This window comes from Plodia interpunctella, chromosome 25 (genome assembly GCF_027563975.2).
Source record: "Plodia interpunctella isolate USDA-ARS_2022_Savannah chromosome 25, ilPloInte3.2, whole genome shotgun sequence".
In the NCBI taxonomy this organism is placed as follows: Eukaryota; Metazoa; Arthropoda; class Insecta; order Lepidoptera; family Pyralidae; genus Plodia; species Plodia interpunctella.
Genome location: NC_071318.1, coordinates 4,019,744 through 4,045,914, shown reverse-complemented (window position 1 = coordinate 4,045,914; position 26,171 = coordinate 4,019,744). Strand labels below are relative to the sequence as shown.

The 26,171-nt window shown below is 34.1% G+C and overlaps 1 protein-coding gene across 3 annotated transcripts in view; it reads left to right on the top strand.

Annotated features, from left to right (window-relative positions):
- Positions 1-26,171, top strand: part of LOC128680825 (cell adhesion molecule Dscam2-like) — a 153,568-nt gene that overhangs the window by 29,320 nt on the left and 98,077 nt on the right. For 2 of the 3 annotated variants that reach the window (XM_053764263.2, XM_053764261.2), the window contains exons 1-2: positions 706-867; positions 22,630-22,695. In XM_053764263.2, coding sequence (XP_053620238.1) covers positions 22,644-22,695 — 52 coding nt within the window. In that variant the 5' untranslated portion in view covers positions 706-867; positions 22,630-22,643. Of the gene's footprint in view, positions 1-705; positions 868-22,629; positions 22,696-26,171 lie in introns of those variants that run through there. The other variant, XM_053764262.2, reaches the window with a different exon arrangement.

Here is a 26,171-nt window from a genome sequence, read left to right as displayed (position 1 = left end):
GCAACTTCAAATAGTGTAATAGTGCATCTAAGAAATAGTTATTGCATGAAGCAGTCCGTAATAGATTGCCTCATACGCGAGATGTTGTACTAGTTATTGTAAATCGCACGTTGTTTATTTCCGGAAAATTCTTCCTGAAATATTCAAGACAAAGGGGCTTAAACTATTGTGCATTTTTACTTTTATTTACTTTTAATATTAAGAATGCGATATCTTTTTCTCTTTCGTTTGAAGAATAGAAGAACTATTTTTGTGTAAATCGATATAATGCCGAGGGCGAATTGGAATGAGTGCCCGATGACCTCGCTTTTGATATACTAAAATAACACACTTATTACACATAATCTCTATTTTTAATTAACTATTCCGTCAAAGTATAACTAGTTTATCTTAGTCAATAACCGAACCATTTGCGAAGCAATTTGTGACGTCACTGTGTTAAAATACTAAGGGGTTTGCGCGGCTTACCTAACGTCACACACACAAATTACTGTATGTCCAACGTAGATTGGAACGCACCCCAAATACAAAACAAACTTAACTACCCACCCCGAAAACAACTTTATAAACTAACGACAACTTTAAATCAACGGAATAGAGTTCATTTAATAGATAATTCGAGTTTGACAGAGGAAAATTGGGATGGAAATGCTATCATGAATGCTGGGATGTTCCGAGAATTTTCAGTGCGTTTTCGGACGTCGCGCCGAGCACACGTGTCGTTGGACGTTCGAAGTTTGAATTGTCGAGTTCTAATACGCGAGTTTGTTTAGTACGAGTTGACTATGTGGTTTTGTGAGGAGGATTTTTTGGAGTAACTTTTGTAGCTGAGGCGAAATGTGACTACGTTTTTGGATTTAGTTTAAGGTAATTCTTTTGTATTTTTAAATTTGATAAAAAAAACTGAATAAAACTGCTAAAATTGTATTTTTTTAAATAATTTCTTCAGAATCAATGAAATGTTGGCGGAAACAAAGTCTTTAGGTCAGAATGACATTAAAGAGCTGATTTCCTCTAAAATATTAAAAAATGCACCAAAGACTAAAACTATAGTAATTATTGTAAGCATCAAATATTTTAAACAGAGGATATTTGTTATTGGCAAATATTTTTTATGCAAAGTTTGGGATAGGTCGCTCCTATGTTATCACTACCTAAACAACAATTCCGTAAACAAAATTATGTATAAAGATATATTCACAAATGTGGTACTTTTAATGCCATTTACGAAAATGGTGCAGTGATTGTGGCGAATCGATAATGTGTGTTTACTTATAAGCCATTAAAATGTTTTTTATGTGCTTTTTAGTAATTTTACTTTTGAGTTTAAATATTAAAGTTTGCACTTCTCAAATTATCGTAATATGTAAAAATGTACACAGATACAAATAAAAAATATATTTTTAGCATTGAATAGATAAGAAAAAGTAGTTATCTCAAATCACATTAAATAACCGAAAAAGAAGATAATGTTTGCAAAGCTAGTCTTTTTTAACCACCTACACAAAAAGAGGGGTATTATAAGTTTGACCGCTATGTGTGTTTGTCTGTCTGTCTGCGTACGTGACTCCGTAGCTCATCAACTTTGCTCCGTAGCTCATGAACTTGAATCGATTTGGCTGCAGTTTTCTTTATTTGATGCAAATTTTTATGTGGCGTTTCTTAGATATGTTGTAGCGAAATGAATAATGAAATTCGCTTACGGGTTGACTGGAAGAGATCCTTCATGGGATACATTTAAGTCTTCTCTTCATTGTTTGTACTTTTTTATTTTTGTATATGCAAAGAAATATATTCAAACAAACAAACATAAACATAAGTGTCAGTAACATAGAGAAAAAATTACGAATACTAACCACGTATTTGCAAAACATATTTCCTCCCTGCGGTATTTTAAGTCAGCCATGTTTATTTACAAATTGGTTTATCTGTCAAACCTTTCATTTGGATTTATTTATCTGTGGCTTTGAAATGGAAGCCTTGTTGGTTATTCGTCGTCGGCTTTTTATAGCATTGATTTTTCCTGGCCTAGCGTTATATGTGCTGTTTTTATTTACAGAATTTTTGCGGTGATCTGCAGTAAAAAAAAAGAAAAAAAAATCGAAGTATGGGAATAGCGATGCTTATGTCATTAAATTGGGATAGGTTTATGTGCGATTGACTACACTTCAAGTAGGTCAAGGTTAAAGACAGTTCGAACAATATTTATTTATCTGTTCAATCATATGACAGATTCACATATAAGGGCCACCGCAATCAGTATCATTACATCTAAAGCTTAGCAGAAATGATAAACTTACTCTCAACTGGACCGGGTGTTGCCAGGGGAACTGGTCAGCTCGATTCTCTCCTATTTTGTTTGGTTTATCGTGTTTCATAATTATTCAGAATTAGCCAGACTGCCGTTTCAGCTAGCACGTAAGCGTTTTAATAGTGACGCTCAAAATTTCATTGTAAATAATGTCTGATAATATTAATAAAATCTGGTGCAAAATAGACCACAAGAAAAACCACTTAGAAAATATACTCCAGTAGATACGCCAGAAGTATGAAAAGTCAAAAGTTTCCTAAATTATTAACGCAATCCCCCCCCCCACTTAACCCAAAAGTGACTGGAGAAGATTAATTACGAATGTTTTATGCATGAGCCATTGGATTTTTAACCCTTTCACCTTTGTAATAGGGTTGCATATTATTTATTGACGGTGTAAGAGAAACGTTCCGTTTCTTTAAATAATTTATTCCTTAAAATAAAGTGAATGATTCATTTAAGGATGTTATATTTTTTGATAAATTTGAAAAAGTATGGCGTAGACAAGTAATCCCATTTAAAACAGGATTTAGAATATATTATCTAGGTACTTGAATCTTGAATCTGCATGGTCTATTCAATTTATTAAACACTAGCCTGGCCCGACTTCGCACGGGGTAATGTGTTATATAAACTTTCAAGAATAAATTGTCAAAATAACAGTGAAAACTGCATCAAAATCTGTTGCGTAGTTTAAAAGAAGAAAGCTAGGGTTACTTTGTTATAACATATGTAGTGAACAAATTATAAAATAGGCATTTGTTTACAATAGAGTACCTAGATTTATTTTTTTTTAATTTCTTTTTCAAATAATATGTAATTATAAAAACAAACTCAACCACCATAAAAAAGAAATTGTCCCAACTTTTATTAAGACGTCATATCACCATAGACGTAATATTTCATGTAGCTGACGAACGAACATAGCTTTCTTTGCGAACATATTAGCAAGTTGTGACGTCACTTGTTCGTATCATTTAGTATGGAGCGTATAGACGAGACCGAGATATGTGATTTTATTTTTCTCATATTTTTGAAAGCATTGTCAATATTAAATTTTTTTCCCACTTGTGTTTCTATTTATATAAGGCCCTTCGAATAGTCATATATACAAAAACTAATAAAATACATTAATTTAAATCAAATAAATGTAAATGTTGAGCTATTGTATCTCTACAAAGTACAGAAAACTTTAAAAACTGTAAAAAAAGTCTGATTACTACTTTGTAATATTAAAACCGATGTGCTAAAATAAAAACAAAGGATGGTAATGAAATGAGTAAATAAAAGAAAGTTGTTTTATATAAAACTAGGGTGGATTGCACCGTCAACTTTGACGTTAACATGGATTTAGTAAGTACTTCGGAGTACCTACTAATTCCATTGTCGCTAATTTTAACGTACGCCATTTTGTCTAAACGTCAGTGGCGCGCCATTTGAAATCAACATCAAATTTGACGGTGCCACTCACCCTTAGTTTTTTTAGGTTAAGTAAGTAGTAAAACTTTCTTATTGAGTGTGTTATTGCTAACACAAGTGACAATTAGTCACCTAAAGGCATCTGGCATGACTTTAACAAACCTAACGACATCTTGTAGCAAGTTGTCGTATACACACTAGTGAAGTGAAACTGTGAGCCGGTGTGCAAGTTTAATCACGATATTATCCGTCACCATAAGTGACTAAATTTGGTATACAAACTCATTTGGCAGGAGTAGGATTCGCACCTGGGACCTTTCGAATACTGGCGGACGGTCTTAACCACTGCACCACCACCGCTTCCTTCAAGTTGTGTAGTTTATCACATGTTTTACACTACCATCATGGTCTAAAGGTTTAACTTACGAATACAAACTCCGGTTTGAATCCCGTGGGAAGAAATGTTCTGTTACATAGTTTTAATTTGGATAAGACATTGTAGAATGAAAACCAGGTGATACTGTTTGTTATAAAAATGTGCAAATTCAAATTTCTTTATTCAATATAGGATAATATACATCACTTATTGACGTCAAAAAAAATTACTTAAACTAAGTCTACTGCCGACTTCCAAAGCGCAGGTGAAGAAGAAGCGGCGCCACAAACCGCAGCCTGTTCTCCAAAGATGTCAATTAACAAATATAGGTCTTATACATATAGATCTTAAAAATTAAGAGGACGAATTCTATGAGCGCGTGTGGATAGGAGGACGTGCTTGTCTATGAGCAAGCATAAGTACTATTTCCCAATACTCAACATTGTATAATGAAATAACTGCTTGCCACTATCTAGTGGCAGTAGTCGTAAAAGTCATGTCAAATACAAAGGCTACTTTAATAAAACCGGAGACTGTTAGTAATATTATAATAACCGACCGATTGAAGTGGAGACGAAAAAGTAGGAATAGACTCTAAGCTCCAACGTTCAAGAGCTAAGGAAGAAACCAGAAGAACGCTTAGATTAGAGAGAGGCTGTTAACAATTACACACTCGATAGGAAAGTCATCAAACAAAAAAAAACATTCTTGTTAAAGTCATGTCACACTTTTTTCATGAAACGGATAAGCTTTGTCTTTCTTAAACATTTTCAAAGGAATAACATTACTATTACTCCCCAAGGAGAGAAAAAGGTTTAAAAAACAAATTCACGCAATAAGATTTCTCATGCGCCGAGAATTTTAAGATTATCGCCACAATAAAAGGCGGGAATTTTCACCCCGCATTTTTACAGCTAGTTCAGCTGCTCCTAGAAACTTATGGGGGGCATAATATAAATAGAATGTTCTGGAAGAAATAGGATATTATAAGTGCAAGCTACCTTTCTAGCGAAGACTGATAAATATGATAACGAGTAGTGAAAGCTCTTGTGGGATTTTATATTGTTGCTATAGAAATGCTTTCTTTGGTTACATTAATGCATTTTCATGAAACATTTATATTAAAACTAAGCTACCTAGATGCATTTTGTAAAAACAAGACAACCTTCTAACTAAAGGAGATACTTATCTCTAGCTATCTATTTATTATCGTGGTTCCATCCACAGCCGTTAAGCGTCGGAGCCTATAGTCCGTTTTCTTAGATCAGGTAAATATATTTTTTTTTCTACATCTTTGACATAAATACATGATCGTTCTCGAAAAATACGATTGCGATGATTAATAAAAACTTGAGAAAGAAATCTTAGAAAATACAAAGTTTTAATTGTTTGTAGGTACTCTGTTATCGATGATTGTTTAATTTTGACGACCTCGGTGGCGCAGTGGTAAATAAAGTTCTTGCCACTGAACCGAGAGGTCCCGGTCAGAGGTCATGACACAAGTCTCGAACTAACTTCGGGGCTGGCTCAATCTGTGTGATTTGTCCTAATATATTTATATTTATTTATTTGATACAAAATGTATAAAAGTTTTATAAGCGCCAGACGCCACTGACGGATTGAAAGCAATCTTAACTTTAATCTATCCTTTCGCAGAAAACTAATCCTACATTTCTTGTCCTTTTCGCATTAATTTGTTTGATGTAAAAACATCGCAATTGCTAAACAAACGAATGGCCAATAATTCCAAATTCGAACGCAAACGAGCAAGAAAAGATAATCCGTAAAAATTAAAAAGCCACACTGATGATTACTACAACATCTGGATTCATAGATTCCTTAATTAGCAGGATAACGGCACACGTACCGCGACGGCCGACGTCGGTTTTAGATTAAAGGCTGTAAAATCTCCAATTCAAATAGCGCGACTGAATTCAAATGAACCAATGCCCGTACTATAGAATTCATTGTCTGCCATAATTGATTTTCCATGGAATCAGCGTTAAAATTAAGTCAATTCACGGGAACGTCATAATTTCAGCTTTTTCCGCCCATTGCTGAGCATAAACGCATTGTTTTATACGTCATATTATTCAGTTTTGTATTGCGAGTAGGGCATTGTGTGACCCTGAGAACTCTTAGCATCATTATCAAATATAATAGTGTGACACACACACAGAAACATTTATACACATTTTTTAACATATATATATATTCATATATGCATACATAAATTGCAAGTTAAATAAAAACTTTTAGAAAGTAGGAGCCACAATTGGAAAAAAACTGGAAAAATCGATCAAATAAGAGAGAGAGTGTTAATCACGTAAATTGTTGTATATATATGTTATATATATATTGTATTACAAATTTTGTGACACACACACAGAAACATTTTATTCAAGCCTCTTAAATTCTAAGTCATCTGACATTTACATCCCATCAACTGTACCAATACGATGGAACTAAATCCGAAACACTACATAGATAACATAATAGTGATAATGGTAATCTAAATAAATTTTAATTTAGGTCTACTTCGTTCTAAAAATTTACTTTGATCTTGACGCTGTTCGGTCAGAAACCAAGAGTAGGGCCTCCGATCCGACCCGAATTACGCTGTGGAGTAGAATTTTAAATGAGGACTCCGCACGAATCGTCTGAACGTCTTGCAGAGAGATTTATTTTGGTTTTTGCATTTACCACTCGTTTGTAAACTCCAGTGGTGGTGCTGGAGGTTGGGCTTCGTTGGAATTAAATCATAAGTCATCTTTTAGATGTTATACATATAAATGAAACGACTTCTGAGTCTATTACGAATAAAAGTAGTATAATTTTTTTCAAGGTGTAGTTTATATAATGATTGACACAAAATGATTAGAGTATTGTTTACGATGTTTTCTTTCGTCGCGTATGGTCTCCGCCCTCAATTTCGAGAGAGAAAGAGAGATGAGAGAGAGAGAAGGACTCCAAATACCACTTTGGCGACCAATGTCTTCACCTGGACAAGATTTAACTAAGTTGTGTTTACTTTTATTTAATTATTACTAGGTATTCGATTGTAATTAGGTTCTTTGATTAATTCAAATATTTAGATGTGGTCTAAGGAAATTTTGGAAATTAAACCAACGAGCATTTTCCCATTACAACGAAATTTATGGCCACAATTCTTGAAATCAAGTTAGTCACGTACAGACACGGTGCTTTCATGTTGAAATATAAAATATCTATACCCAGGTTCTCGTTTTGTAAGAATTTACGTGATTAACACTAACTTACATTCTCTCTCTTATTTGATCGATTTTTCCGGATTCTTTCCAATTGTGGTTAGTGGTGTGTGCTTTTATTTAATTTGCAATGCATGTATGTATGTATATACTCGTATGTATATTTGGGTGGAATCTTGCTACTCAATAATGAAGCAGATATCTTCAACCAATTGAGCTGAAATTTTGTATACACGTTTAGTTTGGATGACAAATACTGTACATTTAGTACTGTTGCCATGTTAATCTAACTACAGGAACCGATTGATTTATGTATACTTAATACATGTAACTAACTAATACTATGAACAAACAGTCCACACTTCCGATGTCATGCTTCAATTTGTCAAAATTAATCTGTAATATGACAGTTCGGGCAGTTGTCTGTGACTACTAATATCACGAACAAATACATACATACATACATATACACATATTCATATACATATTACAATATGATATATACTTAATACAGAATAAATTATAGTTAATCATAAATAAGATACATTTTTAATTCACAATTCCGGGACCATTACACCACCACCTCTTCAAAATAGTATGAATCTTTATGCCGAAAAACCACAATATGAGAACAAAATATAGAAAAGTGGTCAATGTGTCACAGAAACTCTCCAGCTGAGGAAGTAACTGGGAATGTGGTCAGATAAAACAGTTTTTAATACTTAGGTACGTATATTAACGGCAGTTGCGTGTATGCTGTAGTTGACAAGCAATTACAGCATTCCCAGAGAGGGTCGACGCCAGGTGGGAATTCGCAGCCATGTAAATAATAATAGTAAAATAACAGACGAGTTTTCAAGATTTTTAGTTTTTTTTCGACAGTGGGCTTCTTGGCTTCACAGATGTGAAAACAGATTATTTATCAAACTTTTAAGAATAAATTATTCAATTCTGAAAGGATATATCATACGAGCGTTGGATTTTACGATTTCAATCCAATCCAAGAGGAATAAAAGGGATTGACAATGAAAGCAGTGATATAGAGGGGTAATCTCGTTGAAAGAGGACGGGGCTCGAGTTTTACCTATTTGTAATAAATTACACTAACAATGCAAGGTTTTGTTGTATTGAATATGTGATTTTTATCAAAATTTAAGACTTGAGAAAATATTTAGAAAATCCAGTTTATTTTTGCTATATTTTAATCTGTAATGATTTAAATCCGAGCCTTCCACCAGTGGTGACCTATGTTCGACGTCGGGTCATTGATTAAATATATTTCTCATCATCAAAATAATAAATCAATCAAAAAATAAATAAAAAATAGCGAGTGAATTGTACAAAAAATGTCAAATCGTTCTTCAAAATTCAAATGGATTTTGAACTTTCCTTGGAATTGAAGTCGTTTGAAACCAAGTTTGTTCTTGGTATGTCATCTCAATGTTGATTTTACGCGAATTTCTCGAGTTTGCGAAGACATCGGGAAGTTTCGGATGTTTCCGCGGAGATGCCGTCGATAACAACTGTCGATGTGTCGGCGTTAATTACAAAAGCGGTGGTGGTTTGGTGGTTAAGACGCTTGTCGAAAGGTCACTGGTTTTAATCCTACTTGTGCCATATTTATAAGCTTGTTTACCAATGCGGCTCCTGTGTGGTAGTTTTTATTAATTTGCAATTAGGTACTTTTGATGAAGGAAAACACCATGTACACTAGGTTGTTTAGTTCACGAGATGGCGGGACTAGTCGTTAAGACATGTTAGAGATGCTGACTACAGATTCTGAATCTGATAAATGATTTATCCTTGTAACTTTGCCTTAGAATTTTGATGTATAAAATACATATTTTATTTATTCCTTCTTTCTTTCCTTGCTGTAATTTTCATGAGAGAAATAATATAAACTAATTTTTAAACATGTCTAAATGTTTTTATTGTGTTAAAAATTAATACAATACGAATGACGTACCTATTTTAAGAAATATTATGTTTAAAACTTATAGAATGAATTTTATCGATATACCGGAAACAAAAAACTTATTCTTATCGGCACGCAATTTTATGCGTAAAGTATTCAAATGAAACGTGAAACAAACTGAAAGTAATAAAATATCTCTCAAAAGACAATCTGACTTCTTTTTTATTAGACTTTAAAAGTGAAAGACAGTTTCACCCCTCTTTTGATGTTGTTTTTAAAAGCTTCTGTTATTTAGTGTTAAAATGTTCTATTTATTGCAAAACAATGAAGGTTTTTGAGTGCCGTATTAAAAAAAAAAAAGCGCTTATGAAATAATCTTGCCTCTCCTAGAATTCTTTTAAGAATAATAGATACACGTGTATATAACTAGTATTGGGATGGAAATATGTATCTTATGAAAAGTATTAACTATAATATCATTTTAGCAAATTTGATATTGTCGGTAAAACAGTTCGTACTATTAAATAGTACTCGTCGGCAAAGTGGCTCACCAATTGGGTGGGATGAAAACAGGCTGTTATAATTCCACTTATGTATTGACTCTGTCTTAGCTCTGGCGTCGTGCCGTGCGGTCATGTTCCTTTGTATAGAGAACATTCGACGTGCATACATGGTAAAGTGACTATGTTGCCATTGAAAGAACAGCATAGTAATTTTCTTTTTTATGCTCTTCTGTGATTGTGTCTATGTCGGAGAGTGACAACACAAAAATAAACTATAAATACTCACACTCCCTAAATACTTACGGATGCTAGGGTGCTGAATCCCGAGTCTTAGCTTGTTATGCACAAATTGTCCGGAATCCATCTAGAATTGGACCACGTCATATCCTTCTTTGGATGTCGTATGAGACTAAGAAACACGTAGCTTTGATAGCTAATAGTCAACAATAACATTTCCAATCAAAGTTGACGTCAGTCAGACGGCCAGTTATAAAACTACAGCCAAATCTTCAAAATAAGGTTTATATTATGTTCAATCCAGGCTTCCGGCGTCATAGCCCCGAATGAAGCGCAAATTGCTCAGAAACTGGGTCGTGGCTAGTAAAATAAGCAAAACAGAAAGTGGGCCTTCTAACTCGTCAACTGAAACTTGTGCAATTAATACTTGCGCTGGCTTCGCGGAGCAACTTTCTGAAAAGTGTTATTTGTACGTTTGCGGTTATGATATTATCATTACGATATATAAAATGTATATATAAAGGATACATGGAAACTAAAAAATAGCTCTCCGGTGGTGTTGATGTAAATTACATTATCACATAGTAATAATTCATTGTCCTGTAGACAATAGGATCGCTATCCGATTGGGGCGACTGAAAGGCTACCTTTTCTTTTAACACGTTATTGTAAATAATGTAACTCATATTTTTGCAAAAATAAATCTTTGTCTTTCATATTTGATATACTTAATTATAAAAAAAAATAAGCCGAAAATAAACACGGTACACCTGGGTATACCACCATTGAATACCGGCTGCATCTGGATCTAATCGGAATTTAAAAAGGCTAAATCTGAACTGGTGGTGGTGTAATAGTTAAGACGCCCGCCCGCATGTGGATCGAAAGTGTCAGGTTCGAATCCTGTAGATAGTTGCGTAGACGCACTAGTCACAATTCGACACAAAAAAGCGCACTCGTTTCGCTGTCATAATGCATGCCATAATGTCCACATAAAGGTAAAAAATACTCTGTTCCAAATCAACACGAAATTTAATATCCCGGATATTCAAAGAACATCTGAACAATTCGACAATGAGGAAAGTTGAATCTCCAAAGAAACTTGTTATCCAAATTTGCCGGAGCGATACCTTCCAATTATAACGAAACTTGTCAGCTATTTAACACATTAAATTTTAAGATGGTACTTCTTTTGACAAAGTTTAATTTTATAGTTTGTCTTGCAAATTTGATCCTATGTCGTTGTTTAACGTCGATTTTGGCTTGGATTGAGGTGATTTTTGGTGTGGATATTTGTAAAGCCTTTGGATTCTGTAAAATTCGAACTGCAGCTCGCATCTCACTTAGCAATCGGTGTGCGTAGTGCACCATCGAGTCGACTCGCAGTGAAACGTAGATAACCAATCATAGACGCAACGACAACCACACAGCAATGTCATTGGTTCGTTGCGTCTCACTTCGAATCGATTCGATAGTGAGAAGTGAAATGAAACTCGCCCTTTGCCCCAGCCCTCACTTAAGTTGTTTCGTAATCTCTGTTTCGCAGTCTGTCAGCTTTGACAGTGCATTTTGAAGGAAGGGCTTAACCAGACACATTTAGACACGTAAAATAACTAAAACTAGAACATTTACAAAATTAGACTTACTCAAACAATTTCACATAAGAGTTTCTTTTTTTTTTGCAGAAGTCAACAACTAGTATTTATAAATAAAAATGTGTGAGAAGTCACGAATTTTAGACAGATATTTTGTAGATAAATAATCACACCTGAGTTACCACAGGTACGATTATTTATGTGCCCAAAGTGGCATATACTGTTGTAAATTCTATGATAATTATATAAAATAACACTTTTACATCGCGATAGAACAGCCTAAAACGCGAAAGTTAAGTAATTAGCGAAGTTGGCGGCGAGACCACATCTGCGCCTAATAGTTGGCGGGAATTTTCCACCGGAACTGTAAAACTTGCCTAGTTCGCTCGTAAATTATAATGACAGCGATTTATTGATTGGATACGACGAATTTGCAATTAAATATTTACTCAATTTTATTGCAAATTCACCTTTAATAATTACAGCGTAAAAATACAATTTTAAAAGTCACAATTATTAATATTTTTTTATATTTTTAATTTTTCACTTATGGAAAGTTGCAGTCATCAATTTAATAATTCTTAATTGACGACCTCGGTGGCGCAGTGGTAAAATGCTTGCTTCTGAACCGAGAGGTCCCGGGTTCGATCCCGGTCGGGTTATGATGGAAAATGATCTTTTTCTGATTGGCCCGGGTTTTGGATGTTTATGCATTTGTTATGAAATACTATATCGTTTAGTTAGTATCCCATAACACAAGTCTCGAATTTACTTTGGGGCTAGCTCAATCTGTATGATTTGTCCTGATATAAATATTTAACTGCTTTATGTACTACTTTGTAGTATTATTATATTTAATAATAACATTACACAGTATTAGAATAGTTTAAGAAATATTACTATGTAGCATTGGAAACTATCGGCTGATTTTCATTAAATTAAAAACGTTGGTTCCGACTGGTGCTTATTTATAGAAATGAAATTTAAAATGCTTGTACAAATGTTTGTACAAATGGTTAGTGCTATATGTATATATAGTGTACCAAAATGTCGAGTGTGAGAATGTATTTGTGGTCACTTTCAATAAATCCTAACTAATAAACAATCCTATTATAAATGAAAATTAAGTTTGTTTGCTGGTCACCTCTTCACGCTCTATCTACTCAACCAATCTTCTTGAAATTTTTCATACATGTTGATTGAAGTATCTAGAAGGACATCGAGTACCTCTAAGTCCGGAAAATTAACGCGGGCGGAGCCGCGGTCAAAAGCTAGCCCTATTATAAATGTAAAAGTATGTTTGTTTGTTACTTCTTCACGCTATGTCTATTTAACGAATCTTCTTGAAATTTTGCATATATGTATTTTGAAGTACGGAGAAGGACACCATATATCACGGAAAAATAACTGCTCCCGTGGAAAAATGACGCGAGCGACACCGCGGGCAAAAGCTAGTATATTATATTTACTGAAATGATTCCCAGTGACCACAATTTACTCAGAAAATTTACTAACTTCGCCACTTTCGTAGTCGCGAGCAGGATAAGGGATTAATCATACGGAGTGGCGTAAGATACTTGATTGGCAAAAGTTTTTGGATAGTCCTTGATAGTTCGTTTGATATATTGATCTACGATGTTCGGAGACATATCAAGTTTTCATAATAACTTGTGTGAAAAATTATACCTACATCTATTGTTTATACACCTCATCTAAGATTGGACGCTGCAAGAGGAAGCCAGCATGGAAGTAATGGTACTCCGTACAACCAGAGTACCTGTTAATTTCATGGAAGCAAGTGATCAGGACATGTGGGTGTATGTACTACTTAATTACGAGAAACAGATGTGATAAATGAATATATTTAACTGTAATATACCAACTCATTGATACTTAATATAAATATATATTAGTTAGATGAATAACAATAAATTTTATGCCAGCTCCACTGTCGTCGAATTTATACACATGCCGACGCGAATGCGTGAACATTGCGTCGTTAGTATGAGTGATTTTATTTACAACAATGAAAAACCAGCAATATGTATCGAATCCGCCGATGTTTGGTAAACTGTTCGACGACAGTATGAAGACGCTATTACCTTTGATATTCATTTTCAAATCTTTAGAAAATATGTGGAAAATCACATTTAAAATTCAAACGGTATAGTGAAGCCCCAAGGCATTTTCACGAGCATTCATTATTTTGTACCCACATCAACCCACTGATGGGTCTATACCCAATAATGGGTTGATGTGAACGCATATTGTATAACCCAAAGCGCTATCTTTGATAAAATTCAAATAAATACTTGTATACATATTGTTATATATAATACTTGTTTTATTATTGACGTCACTTTTCATTTCCTATCAAAAATCGAACTTCAAAAGTTCTGAAATCATTCAAAAATGCCTTCTATTTCCTAAGCGTTTGAGTCGAAATTGCTTTTCATAGGAAACTCATTGCGTTAAAAGCATGCGACATGAACTGAGATTCACATCTGATCCGGTCGGATGAACGTGTTTAAAAAAATGAAAAACGTCGCGTAGTTATTAATTTTTTTAAGTGATACACAAGAGATATCTTTGCATGATACCTATTGATATTGGGAACATGGTGGGGTAGTGTTAGGTAGATATTTGTTAATAGATGACCGAAGACCGATGACCTCGGTGGCGCAGTGGTAAAGTTCTTGCCACTGAAACGAAAGGTCCCGGGTTCAATCCCCGGTCGGGTCATAATGGAAAATGATCTTTTTCAGATTTGCCCGAGTCTTGGATATTTATCTATATCTATATATGTATATGTTATAAAATATAGTACCGTTGAGTTAGTATCCCAAAACACAAGTCTCGAACTTACGTTGGGGCTAGCTCAATCTGTGTGATTTGTCCTAATATATTTATTTATTTATATTTATAGGATACTCAACCAACTTTTTGAATGATTCACTACCTGGTTCTCCAATCTTAGACTAGATATAATAAATATGAGAGTTTCTACTACCCGAGAACGAGATAACCTCAAAAAAGAATTTCCATGTATATAACAAATCTCTAGTAACAATGTAGTATCAATAATCATAAGTTATTTGATATATCTCAAATATAGTTTTATTATATGTATACGTACTGTATTAGTATTAACTCTTTCTTTTCAAATTCGAATATCTAACAAAAGTGTGCAAATTATTAATGAATTTACAATGACTTAAGATTCTATTATTACGGTACTGCTTCATCCAACCTTAATAATAATCTTTACCAATTTTCACAGATATGATCCGGTTTAAACTGGATAGAACTGGGTTATACCGGTTCGTTGACGCGCAAACTGACGCCGACAGGCTGATGGATTTACGGGTAGCTATCTCTTAATGAAATAACACGATATAGCCGGGGGATATAGTTTTCAATATCATTTTGTGACCGTGTAAATTGATGGAAATTTTATTTAGAATTCACATTTTTTATTTCCGACGTGTCAGTGTTATCATATTATTAGGTCAGAGGAGAAATTAAAAAGTCGTGTATTAAGAGTATTAAGAGCGAGACTCTTGTCGGTGGAGTTCCTTCCATTGTTCTCTCTCCAAAGCCAACTCCTTTACTAATTTATCTGATTTAACTATCTCCTGGGCCCCTTCTTCCTTCCACCTTTCCTTCTACAATAATTCTGGAGAAGGCATCGTGTCATATCAAAGTGTCTTAACATTTTCCCTCTTCTATTTTCAATATGTTTCAGAATATTTATTTTTTTTCTCCAATTCGGTTAAGAAACTCTTCGCTATTGATTTTTTCTTTCCAGCTAATTATCCCCAATCACCGCCAACACCACATTTAGATTGATTCTAACCTTATGCTGTTGCAACCATATGCTGTTAGATAACTTAAATAAATTCTGACTTCAGTGTAGACTTCACTCAATAGAAAAGAAAACCTAACAAAACTGAAGATATCGACGAATATATGTCATTAAATAACAGCAATTTTATACGATATTTGAATATTATATCCTCTGGACGCTGAGTTCCACATCACTTGCCGTAAGGAGGAATTCCACACCATCATGTTGACGGTTGTCGCTCAACTACAGTCCATTTTGGAACTTCTTCCTGCGCTGTACTAAACTATGGAATAAACTTCCCTCAGCGATGTTCCCTAATAGTTTCGATTGGGGTCTTCATGAAAACAGTCTATCGCGTTCTCAAAAAGTCAGCAACATATCGGGTAATATCGGGTAGCCGGCGTCCATTGGCTGCGGTGTTTGCTTACCATCTGGCAACCTGCATGTTCGTTTCTCTACTATGTTATATAAATACATAAAGATTGTTTTTTCTTAGAGGTGGAACACAGATTTATATTTACTGTCATAAATACTTACAAACTACTGTAAATATCGTACTACTTTCTTACAAATCAAGTAACAATTTATTACAAGCAAATCCATCATTACCAGAGAAGTTAAATTGTAATCAAATCTGTAGCACCAAACGGCACGACTATATTGTAATACAACACTAATCACCCGAAGTGGCGTAGCTTTTAGCCATGTGCCCCTGGGACAATAAAATCTGGGGCCCCCAACTAAGCCGTATATTATACACGGTGCCAAGGTAAAGAGCAAATGTTGAAACTACGACAACTTTTGAGCTCAACTGATTAAAATTCAGTGTTGCTTTTAAAATATTTATAACAATTTCTCTTCCTTCTATCTATTATCTTTGCCCTACCCTGTGAAAATGATTAGTGAGTTATGAAAAAAATATCTCCAGAACATTCTCCTTATCTTTGTCTGATATGAAAATTTTTTGTAGGTTGCATCAACCGTTCAGCAACGAATTAAAATTCGACGTCATTGGTACTCACCAACTTGCCAGGGACACTGGATCGAGGGCGCTGAGAGTTAGAGCCCCCGTCGCACGGCACTGTCTAGCCCAGCACTAGCTACGCCACTAATCGCCCGCAATATTGATGGTAGGCAATCAATCTTCCTCAGCACGGCCCTGGCTGTCTTCCGCTAACGACCAGTGATATTTTGTTTATTTATGTTTTCTTTAGTTTTAGTCCTTCTTTGAGAAAAAAAAAGTATTTTCCTGTTGACATTTTATTTGTGACTTTATCCGTCTCGATGAAAAAAAAAAAACGATTTAACCTCGTTCAATAAGACTGAAAAAATATCTAAATGTAAAAGAAAATAATAATAAAATATAAAGACAAATCACACAGATTGAGTTAGCCCCAAAGTAAATTCGAAACTTGTGTTATGGGATACTATCTCAACTAGTATCGTTACTATTCTATAACATACATATGTATAGACGAACACCCAAGACCCAGGTCAATAAAAAAATATCATTTTCGACGTTGACCTGACCGGGGATCGAACCTAGGACCTCCAGTGTAGCAGTCCGGCATGATGGCCACGGAGGTCGTCACATATATCTTCAAATTTTTTAATCTAATATTGTTTATGTATTACCTATTTTTGTCACATAATTTGTTTTATTTTATTTGCAATATTTAAAACTTCATTGTACAAATTAAAAAAAAAAATTACAATCTTGGTATACTTAAAGCCATAATGCATTATCCACAACCTAAGCATAAGACCAAATCGATAAAATTTGAATGCCAATAGATGTAGAAGAATGCTAAAGACGAGATTGATGGAGTGCATTTGGCAGAATATGACTGAGAGGAATGTAACACATCAGTTAACACCAGACAGGGAGAAACAGAGGAGACTGACATGCTGTACCGACCCCACATAAAGTGGGATAGGGCGAAAGGTGATCAAAATTTTGCTAGCATTTGACTTAGCACATAAAGTAATACTATGAGAAACTAGCTACTTGCCGGTAGCTTCGTCCGCGTTATTTTCCTACGGGAACATTTATTTTACCAGTTTGAAAGGTACCCTATGTCCTTCTCCGTAATTCAAACTACATACATGCAATATTTCAAGAAGATTGTGGCAGACAAAGCGTGAAGTGGTAACAAAACAAACTTACTTTTGTATTTAATTAGTTAGCAAGTTATGACGAGAGATATTGCTCGCAAAAATAACGAAACGTCTAATAACGATTGCAACATGTGTCGGTGTCGTAAAAATATTCAATAGCACGGCCAAATTCGAGGAACATGACAAATAAAACTCTGACCCAGGGTCACACGAGCCATTATAATTTTATGCTTTATAAGATGGCATAGTTTTATGGCGATCGTGGGTTTGAACCACAAAATTAAGGTTTTATTTTATACTTCGTCTCGATTCTTGAAAAATACATTTGAAATTTTATTTGTTTACTTTAAAACCAACAGCTTAAATTAATATATATGTACATGCAGGGATATTATTCTGTAACACAAATCATTGAGTCAATAGAGAACTCATTTCAACTCAACTCATTACGGCTGACATACAGTATAGCCAAAAAATAACTGCATAGTTTTAAACTATAATAAAAGAAGAAAATATCCAAACAAACGATTTTTAAAGACATTTTACACGTATCTTTTTATAAGTAAACTATTTGTAGATATTTAATAACATTTTCAAAAATATTTCTATTCAATTGTAATAATTCAAATTATAATAAGAAAATTGACATTACATACTTCCATGAGTAGACGATTTTCAAGATTTAAACTTCGAGAACAGTCTACACTTGAAGTCTCAAATAATAACAGTAGATGTTATTATATTATACATAGGAGATATTAAAGATTATGGAGGGGTCTTAATTGAAGCCAAAACAATTTTTTTTTTAGAATTTTTGTCTATTTTTCTGTCTGTATGTTCTAAAAAACTACTGGATGGAATTTGATGCGGTTTACAGTTTTATAGCGAAGGGTCTAACTTAAAATCTTGTATAGGTATCCCGAGATATCGATAATGATAAGTTATGAGCAGACGTATGAAATAAACGCGGACGAAGCTGCGGGCATAATTTAGTTATCAATATCACCATAGGTATTCAGAGTCTATGATTATGACATGGCCTTTTGATATATAGGCACCGACATAGTGTGACAAAACCCTAATAATTTGCTGCTTTTGCAGACCATATAACAAAATAGATGATAAATTGTAAACTTTAAATTTAGTAATTAAATAGTTTATTGTTATCATTTTAACTAATGGTCACAATTTAAGTCAATCACGGACTACCAATAATTTTTGCAAAATGCAAAATTTGGCCTCGTTAGGTAACGCCATGACACTATCGATAATAAGACGTAATAAAAAATAAAATAACATTATTATTTATTTCTCCACAATCTCCACAATATAGTACAACATGTTACTCGTATACAGAGTTATATAATATAATAGTGTAATGAAGATTTTGTTTACTATAGTTGCGAAGATCTGAACTAGGTGTCCGAAGACCCTGTCTCGCAGGTCACCAGGTCTCCCCTCCTGAAGTAACACAAGTACTGGTACAATTTTTTTATATCGTCATAATTAGGCTAGCCTCATCACACGATCAAGTCTCAACAATACAAGGTTACCTATTATTAATATTATACATTTAAAAGTACAAATTAAAGAAACGTATTTTTGTCAAATCGTAACATTATAAGTTTAAATTCTATTTGACTAACGTCTGCAAAATGTTATCTACTTGAGTTTATGTCTTTGTTTGCGGTCATCGTGGTGTACGGGGCTTATCTCGGAAATTGGGAACATCTTGTCCAACTTTCTGACGATGTATGTCGCAGTTAGTTACTGATTTGTTCCGCTACTGAAAATATTTCTGTACTCTAGACAAGTTTATTTCTTAGACAAACTAAAACCCCGACTTTCATTATTCATATCACCACCACTTTTGAACGACTGAACCGATATTGATCAAACATATCTAAGAACCACCGCATAAAAATTAGCTATAAAATAAAAAAAAACTGCATTCACATCGGTTCACTCTTTGATGAGCTACGGTGCCAGACAGACAGACACACTTAGCAGTCAAACTTATAACTTTTTGTGTCGGGGGTTAAAAAGTAAGAGAAACCACAGTATGTAATCTATATTAAAATTAAAAGATTTATTAGAAACAATAAAATAAAAAAAATTACTTCGTAATATATGGTATTAGAGTCGTTCCTAAGTCTATATCTTATCGTATATCCTAATGTACCCATTTATATAATTATTACCTAATTATTCTTAATTAGATAATAAGTTCTTCCACAAGTTAAACAAGTGCATAGCTCTGATAAAACTGATGGAGGCCTACCCGCGTGGTAGGTAAAAGCTGAGAAGAAGAAGAAATATAGGTATAACTGCGCAATATTATTGTACACACAACGCAAGTCTCATCACAAAGTTTTAATTGTAAATTAATCCGTGAATTTCAAGAGGTTGAAATAATTTCAGGGAAATCTCAGTTGATACTGTTACTAAATGTTCAGTACAAGAACTTTCAAGAATTTGACGTTGCAACTTAAGATAACATAGTTTATTTCTGTGTAAGATTTTGAGCCAAGACGATTCTTGATTTGTAATGCATATTTTAGCTAGTAAGTTTGACGGCATAATAGTCATTGAAATCTGTAGTAATGCAATATAAGTCTCCGCTGTTTTCTTAAATTATCTACACCACCATAGGACACGAAAATTGGAGATGGACAGGACCTGTTGCCCGTATAACGAGTGCTAGAATTGAGACCTAGACAGAACTCCAGGCAAGATGCCATCAGCAAAGAAATGCGTGTACGATTCTACCCATTTCTACCCATTTCTACCCATTTCTACCCATTTCTACCCATTTCTACCATTTTCTACCCATTTCTACCCATTTCTACCAATTTGTACCCATTTCTACGCATTTGTACCCTTTTCTTTGCTGACGACTCCTGCCAACGTCCTCACCTCGACGATCTCATTATTTATCCATCAGGAAGTTTAACGGCCATAACTGGATGGAAGCGGTTATGATTCAGTGATTAAGACCCTCTGCCTGAGATTGGAAGGGCCCAGGTTCGAATCCTACTCGTACCACATCAGTTTCATCAACTAATCTGACTCATTTATAGTAGTTTTAATTAACGATCACTATATTCAGGTCAAAGAAAACATTGTGAGGCAAGCTGCACACTGGTTGACAGTTTAAGTTCACAAGTGTATATTGGATTACTTGTCATTAGAAGTCGGCAGGTAGTTGTAAAAGTCAATGCAAAGTGCCTTTAGTCGACCTGAACTGAATGTAATCTGTCATCAATGTTAGCAAAAACAAACTCGAAAAGAGCGATAGAAGACTGAATGAGGAAGGCGTGAGACAGAGAGCCATGGAGAAGGATAGTGGAGGCCTATGTCTGAACGGGTATTAGGGTTGTAATGAATCATAGAAAAATTATACTTATGACTTCATAGATAGCCTATTTAATTTGCTTAAAGCGTGTGAAATGCTTAAATGTTTGCTTTAAAATCACAACATCATCACATTTTCAACATAAAAAACCGGAAAGGAATTAAAACTAGACTACAGCACGTCGTAAGCTCAAAGCTAAATCCTCAAAGTGTCCCTTCACGTCTCAGGAAACTTAAGTGTTGTTAAGTGGAACTCTCACGTCCCGTTAACTTTTAAATCCGTCTTGGAGTTTATGAGGCTTTTTTTCGAGAGTAAACAAAAATGTCGAAAAAGGGTATTGAAGACGGATTAATCTTGTGTAAGTATTTGATATTTGAGACGTAACAGATACGTATCTCGAGTATCAAACACAACTGAACGCAAGAATCCTGTATGATATGACACAATGTATGTATAAAAGATAAGTTTTTGCCCGCGGTTTCGCCGGCGTGAATTTCCTCAAAGGTGTTTGACCTTTTCTGTATTATAAACTATATTTATGCTAAATTTCAAAAAGATTGGTTGTGCAGATAAAGGCTGAAGAGATAGCAAATAAAACACGCTTAATTTCGCATTTATAATATCGGTAAATAAAAAAATAATAATATATTTTTATTTACCAATTTATGTATACGAACAGATTATATAAGAAAAATAAAAAGTGTAATAATAGTACACAGGTACATAATACATAGGTACATATATATTTCTAAAGAAATCTCTTCCAGCAGACCCGAGAGAGGAAAGAGGAAGATTAGTTACGAAGTTAAAAAATATAGGCAACACATTAATACAAACATCCGTTTGATATTGTCGCACTGCGTCGTGCTGCCTTATCACGTTAGCATCTCAGTTATATATTACTTCACCAAAAAGCAGTTTCTTGGTATAATAGGTTTATAAAAAACTGCAATTGATAGACCCTCTAAGGCCAGATTCCTCCGTTGCGACAGATGTTGCGGCTTCATTGTGCTCCATTATTTCCTATAATAATAATAAATAAATATATAAGGCCAAATCACACAAATTGAGCTAGCCCCAAAGTAAGTTCGCGACTTGTGTTATGGGGTACTAACTCAACGATACTAAATTCTATAACATATACATATATAGATAAACATCCAAGACTCGGGCCAATTAGAAAAAGATCACTTTCCATCTTGACCCGACCGGGGATCGAACCCGGGTCCTCTCAGTTCTGAGGCAAGCTTTACCACTGCGCCACCGAGGTCGTCTAATATAGGTTTCACAATGTCCCACATCGGTGTACGTCAGTACTCAATACAATTTCTGAGTTAATCCGTCGACGGGCATCAACGCAACGGAGCGGACGACGCAGCGCCACGTAGCAATATGGCATGGTTCTAAATTAGCTAAAGCGTAGCTCGCGTAGCAATTACTAACAAATACTTATTAAAACACTAGATGTTGCCCGGGGCTACGCTCTCGTGGGAATTTTGAGATAAAATTTTTCCTGTAGCAATCTAGGATGATGTACCTTTCTACTGGTGAAATAATTTTTGTAATCGGTTCGGTAGTTTCAGAGATTACCCGCCTCAAACATGCACACTCACAAACATTTAACTCTTTATAATAATAGCATATATTTAAGTATACGGGAACATATTTTATAATAATTCCAGATGTTTATGAAAGATAATTAAGTGAAATATTTTTGTTGTTACAGGATCAAACGCAAATATGGCTCGCAGAGTGTTGATATTGTTCGCTTCGATATCCACCTTCAACACAGGTATGTTTTATATATGGGTCGTATCACATGTGACAAAGAAAATATTATAGATAGATAGATAATGTATATTATATACTCATGACAATCTATGTCAATCGAAGTATTTTCAAGATTTCATACATACACGTGTTTCGCAAATAAAATATATTATATCTTTGAAAAACCTTTTTATAGATATATAAAAGGTATAAGGTATTCGAACATGAATGAGCGTAAAAGCGGAAATATCGCAAATGCATTTTTTTATCAGCCAAACATTGGGTGGAACCAGTGTGCCCCAGCCTTTATTCATACTCTATTATTCGATAAAACAACAGGAATTTTGTTTATGTTAACAATTTAATAAACGTGAAATTTTATTCCGATATGTTTTTTTTATATATTGTAAAATGTATACGTTGAATAAAGTATAAAAATGTTCAATGTAATGGAATTCGACAATTTATAGTGTGTTGGACAATAAATATATGTTTTAATATGTGAGTTTGTATGCCAATCTGATTCATGTATTCAAGTAGTAGTGAATTGATGAAATAAATAGTAGCATCATTCATTGAGTACATTCAAAGAAAACATCGTGAGGAATGTCTAATTCCAGAGTCTATTTGATGTGTGGAAATGGAGAAGGCAATGGCAAACCACTCCATTAATATTTTAGACTACATAGTATTCCTTGTATGTGTTTATGCCACATAATGACCACGATCCTCAGCTGCTAGAGGAATACAACTGTAAAGAAACATATTAATATGCATAACATTATAATGCAATCTTGGACTCCGATACTTTGCGGCTAATGAAGAAACCGACAAAACGCTCAATTAAGAGTATCATATATTGTTTTGATTATGATCTTTGCATAATCTTTACATACGCGGGTTCATCCTCGGATACAACGCCTCGATTACTATGGTCCCCATTAAAAACAAACAAGAAGATTTGGCTGAGATGTAATGACCGGCCACCTGACCCATGTCAACCCACTTTGGGAACGCTGTTGTTGTCTATCAGCTGTCAAGACATCTTTACCGTAAGTCGGTTTCAATCATTACTCCCTGTTCTTCATTTAGGCCCCTGTTTTAAGCAAAATATATTCCTTCATTTCTATATCGAAATAAAACAAAAACGATTAATCTTCATTCATTCCAATAAATCTATTTTTAAACTTAACAAAAATGTCCAACAATTTTGGACCTTATCAATAACAAACTTCGCATTCGATTAGCGAATAAAATAAACGTGTTGTCGAAATATATCGTTCAATATGTCACTGTCAGGAGCCCAAAATATAAGGAATCGTATGAAAAATGGCGGACATTTATCAGTCGAACGATATTTTGTAAGGAGTAACTGTGTTTAATGGTGATTGAACAGTTTCATGTAAAATTTTAGTAGATTTTGTTCAAAATTTACCATAATAATAAGAATAATGGATAAAACCAGGTCAGGCTGATAAAAAAAAATACATAGAAAATAATGAAATTAAATTCTACGTGAAAATTCTTGAATAAAACATGACGCCAGCAATTAACACACTAAAAAAACGAAAATAAGATAATTTTCTTTAAACGGAATAATCCTTAAAATATATTTCAAACAAAGCTTGTCTGATCACGGCAAAAAGTATAATTCTGAATTAGCATATTTCGCATAGAGCCGTCCCAAACAATGACATCGTTTCAATTTAGCTCAAACTTTTAATTACTGAGCGAAATTAATTCGGGATTAAAGCCCGATACCAATTTGTGCTTCAGCCCGCTGATTTTTGATTTAAAATTCAATTGATATTTATTTTATAGATGGCGGTAATCGGTGTTTGATTGAAAAGTTAATGGGTTTTAAAGCAACGATCGAGCTCAATGTCTTTGTTTTGTGAAGGTCTACATCTCATTGTTTAAATTGATTTGTTTATACATGTTACACATGCTTTTAGTGTAATTTTGGAAAAAAAAAGAGATGAAAAAAATCTGGAATCGAGCGAGAATTGAACCCATGCCCCTGTCTATCCGGGACAGTGATCTTGTTTGTCTGTCATTTTGTCTCAGTCTTTGTGTATTTACATCGATCGATCGAACTTTTTGGTTTGTAAATTTGCTTAAATCATCGAAAAATGATGAAGAAAACTCCAATTGCGTGTTAATGGGGTCCGATTAATATATAGTTATCCGATTTAGATAGTCAGGTTGCAATTAATTATTTATATTAAAGAGATTCCAGAAATTTCTAAAGGAACGTGCAAAAACGTCATCTTTATACGCCTAAGAAGTGACAGGCAAAAGTTAGTTTCTAATATTTTATCAAAAATATCTAAGTGTTTTGAGTAAAACATATTAGAACCTTTTAAAAGGTCTCATTTCTCTTGCTTTGAACCTGCCTTTTTACGTTAACAAACTCGACAATTTAATTTTCACTGATTAGTCCAATATCAAAATTCATCAAAGCACTCATTACTAACGAAAAAATAACGTTTCAAATTTATATTTGAAATTCTTTTTAATATCTACATACCGCAGGTCATGTTTCTTCATTTGATGACCGTTTTGTGTTAAACATGTGATATCTCTTGTCCTAACACTTCCTCTTGCAAAAAACCTAAAATTTTTCGTAATAATTCTTGTTCTAACAATCCCTTCATATTATCATACGTATAAATTTGGCATACCGATCAAATTCAAGGCATTTATTTAGAAATTATACATTTACAGGCCCTTTAGACATCAAATTTTAAATTATTTAGTACTATTTTTACACATGGCTTCGCCCGCGTTATATACCCACGTTATATACTTTTTCCCACAACAAAAATAGTCTATATTCAACTCCTTACCATTGACATCATGAAAGAGAAATGTCAACAAGATTAGTTGAGTAAATAAAGCGTGAAGAGTAACAAATAAACAAACAAAATTAATTTCACATTTAGTATTCCTTGGGATTTTGAATTCTCAAAAAGCTACAAACTACTACTAGTAAAATAAAACCTGGATGATTTTAGAGTCCAAACGTAAAGTGGAAACAAAAAAATATCCATACAACACCATTAAAATGGATCAAAGAAATAACGAAAAACTGCAGTGTTTTATTTTCCCAGATAGTAATCACGGAGCGTAGTGCCTCATTAAAATTTGCACGGACCAATGAGCATTTGAGATAACAAAGCTGTGAAGGACCGGTTTTATTGTTGTTTCAGTTTGACAGTGTATTGATTTGTTTGTGTAATTCATGTTTTATTCGAATGATAATACCAACAACAAAGAAAACTGAAGACGACGCGCTAGCGTACCCGGTTAAGATAGAACATTTCCATAAAACTTCCCGACCAAACTCATACAAAACGACAGATTTGGCGCTATAACTGGGCACGCGATAAGGGACAACAGATCGCCTTGTCCCGTTTCTTCTTGTGTATTTCTAATAAGCATTTCTCTTAACCGTTAGAGCGAAATGAAAGATGAAGACGAATGACGTAGTCTATT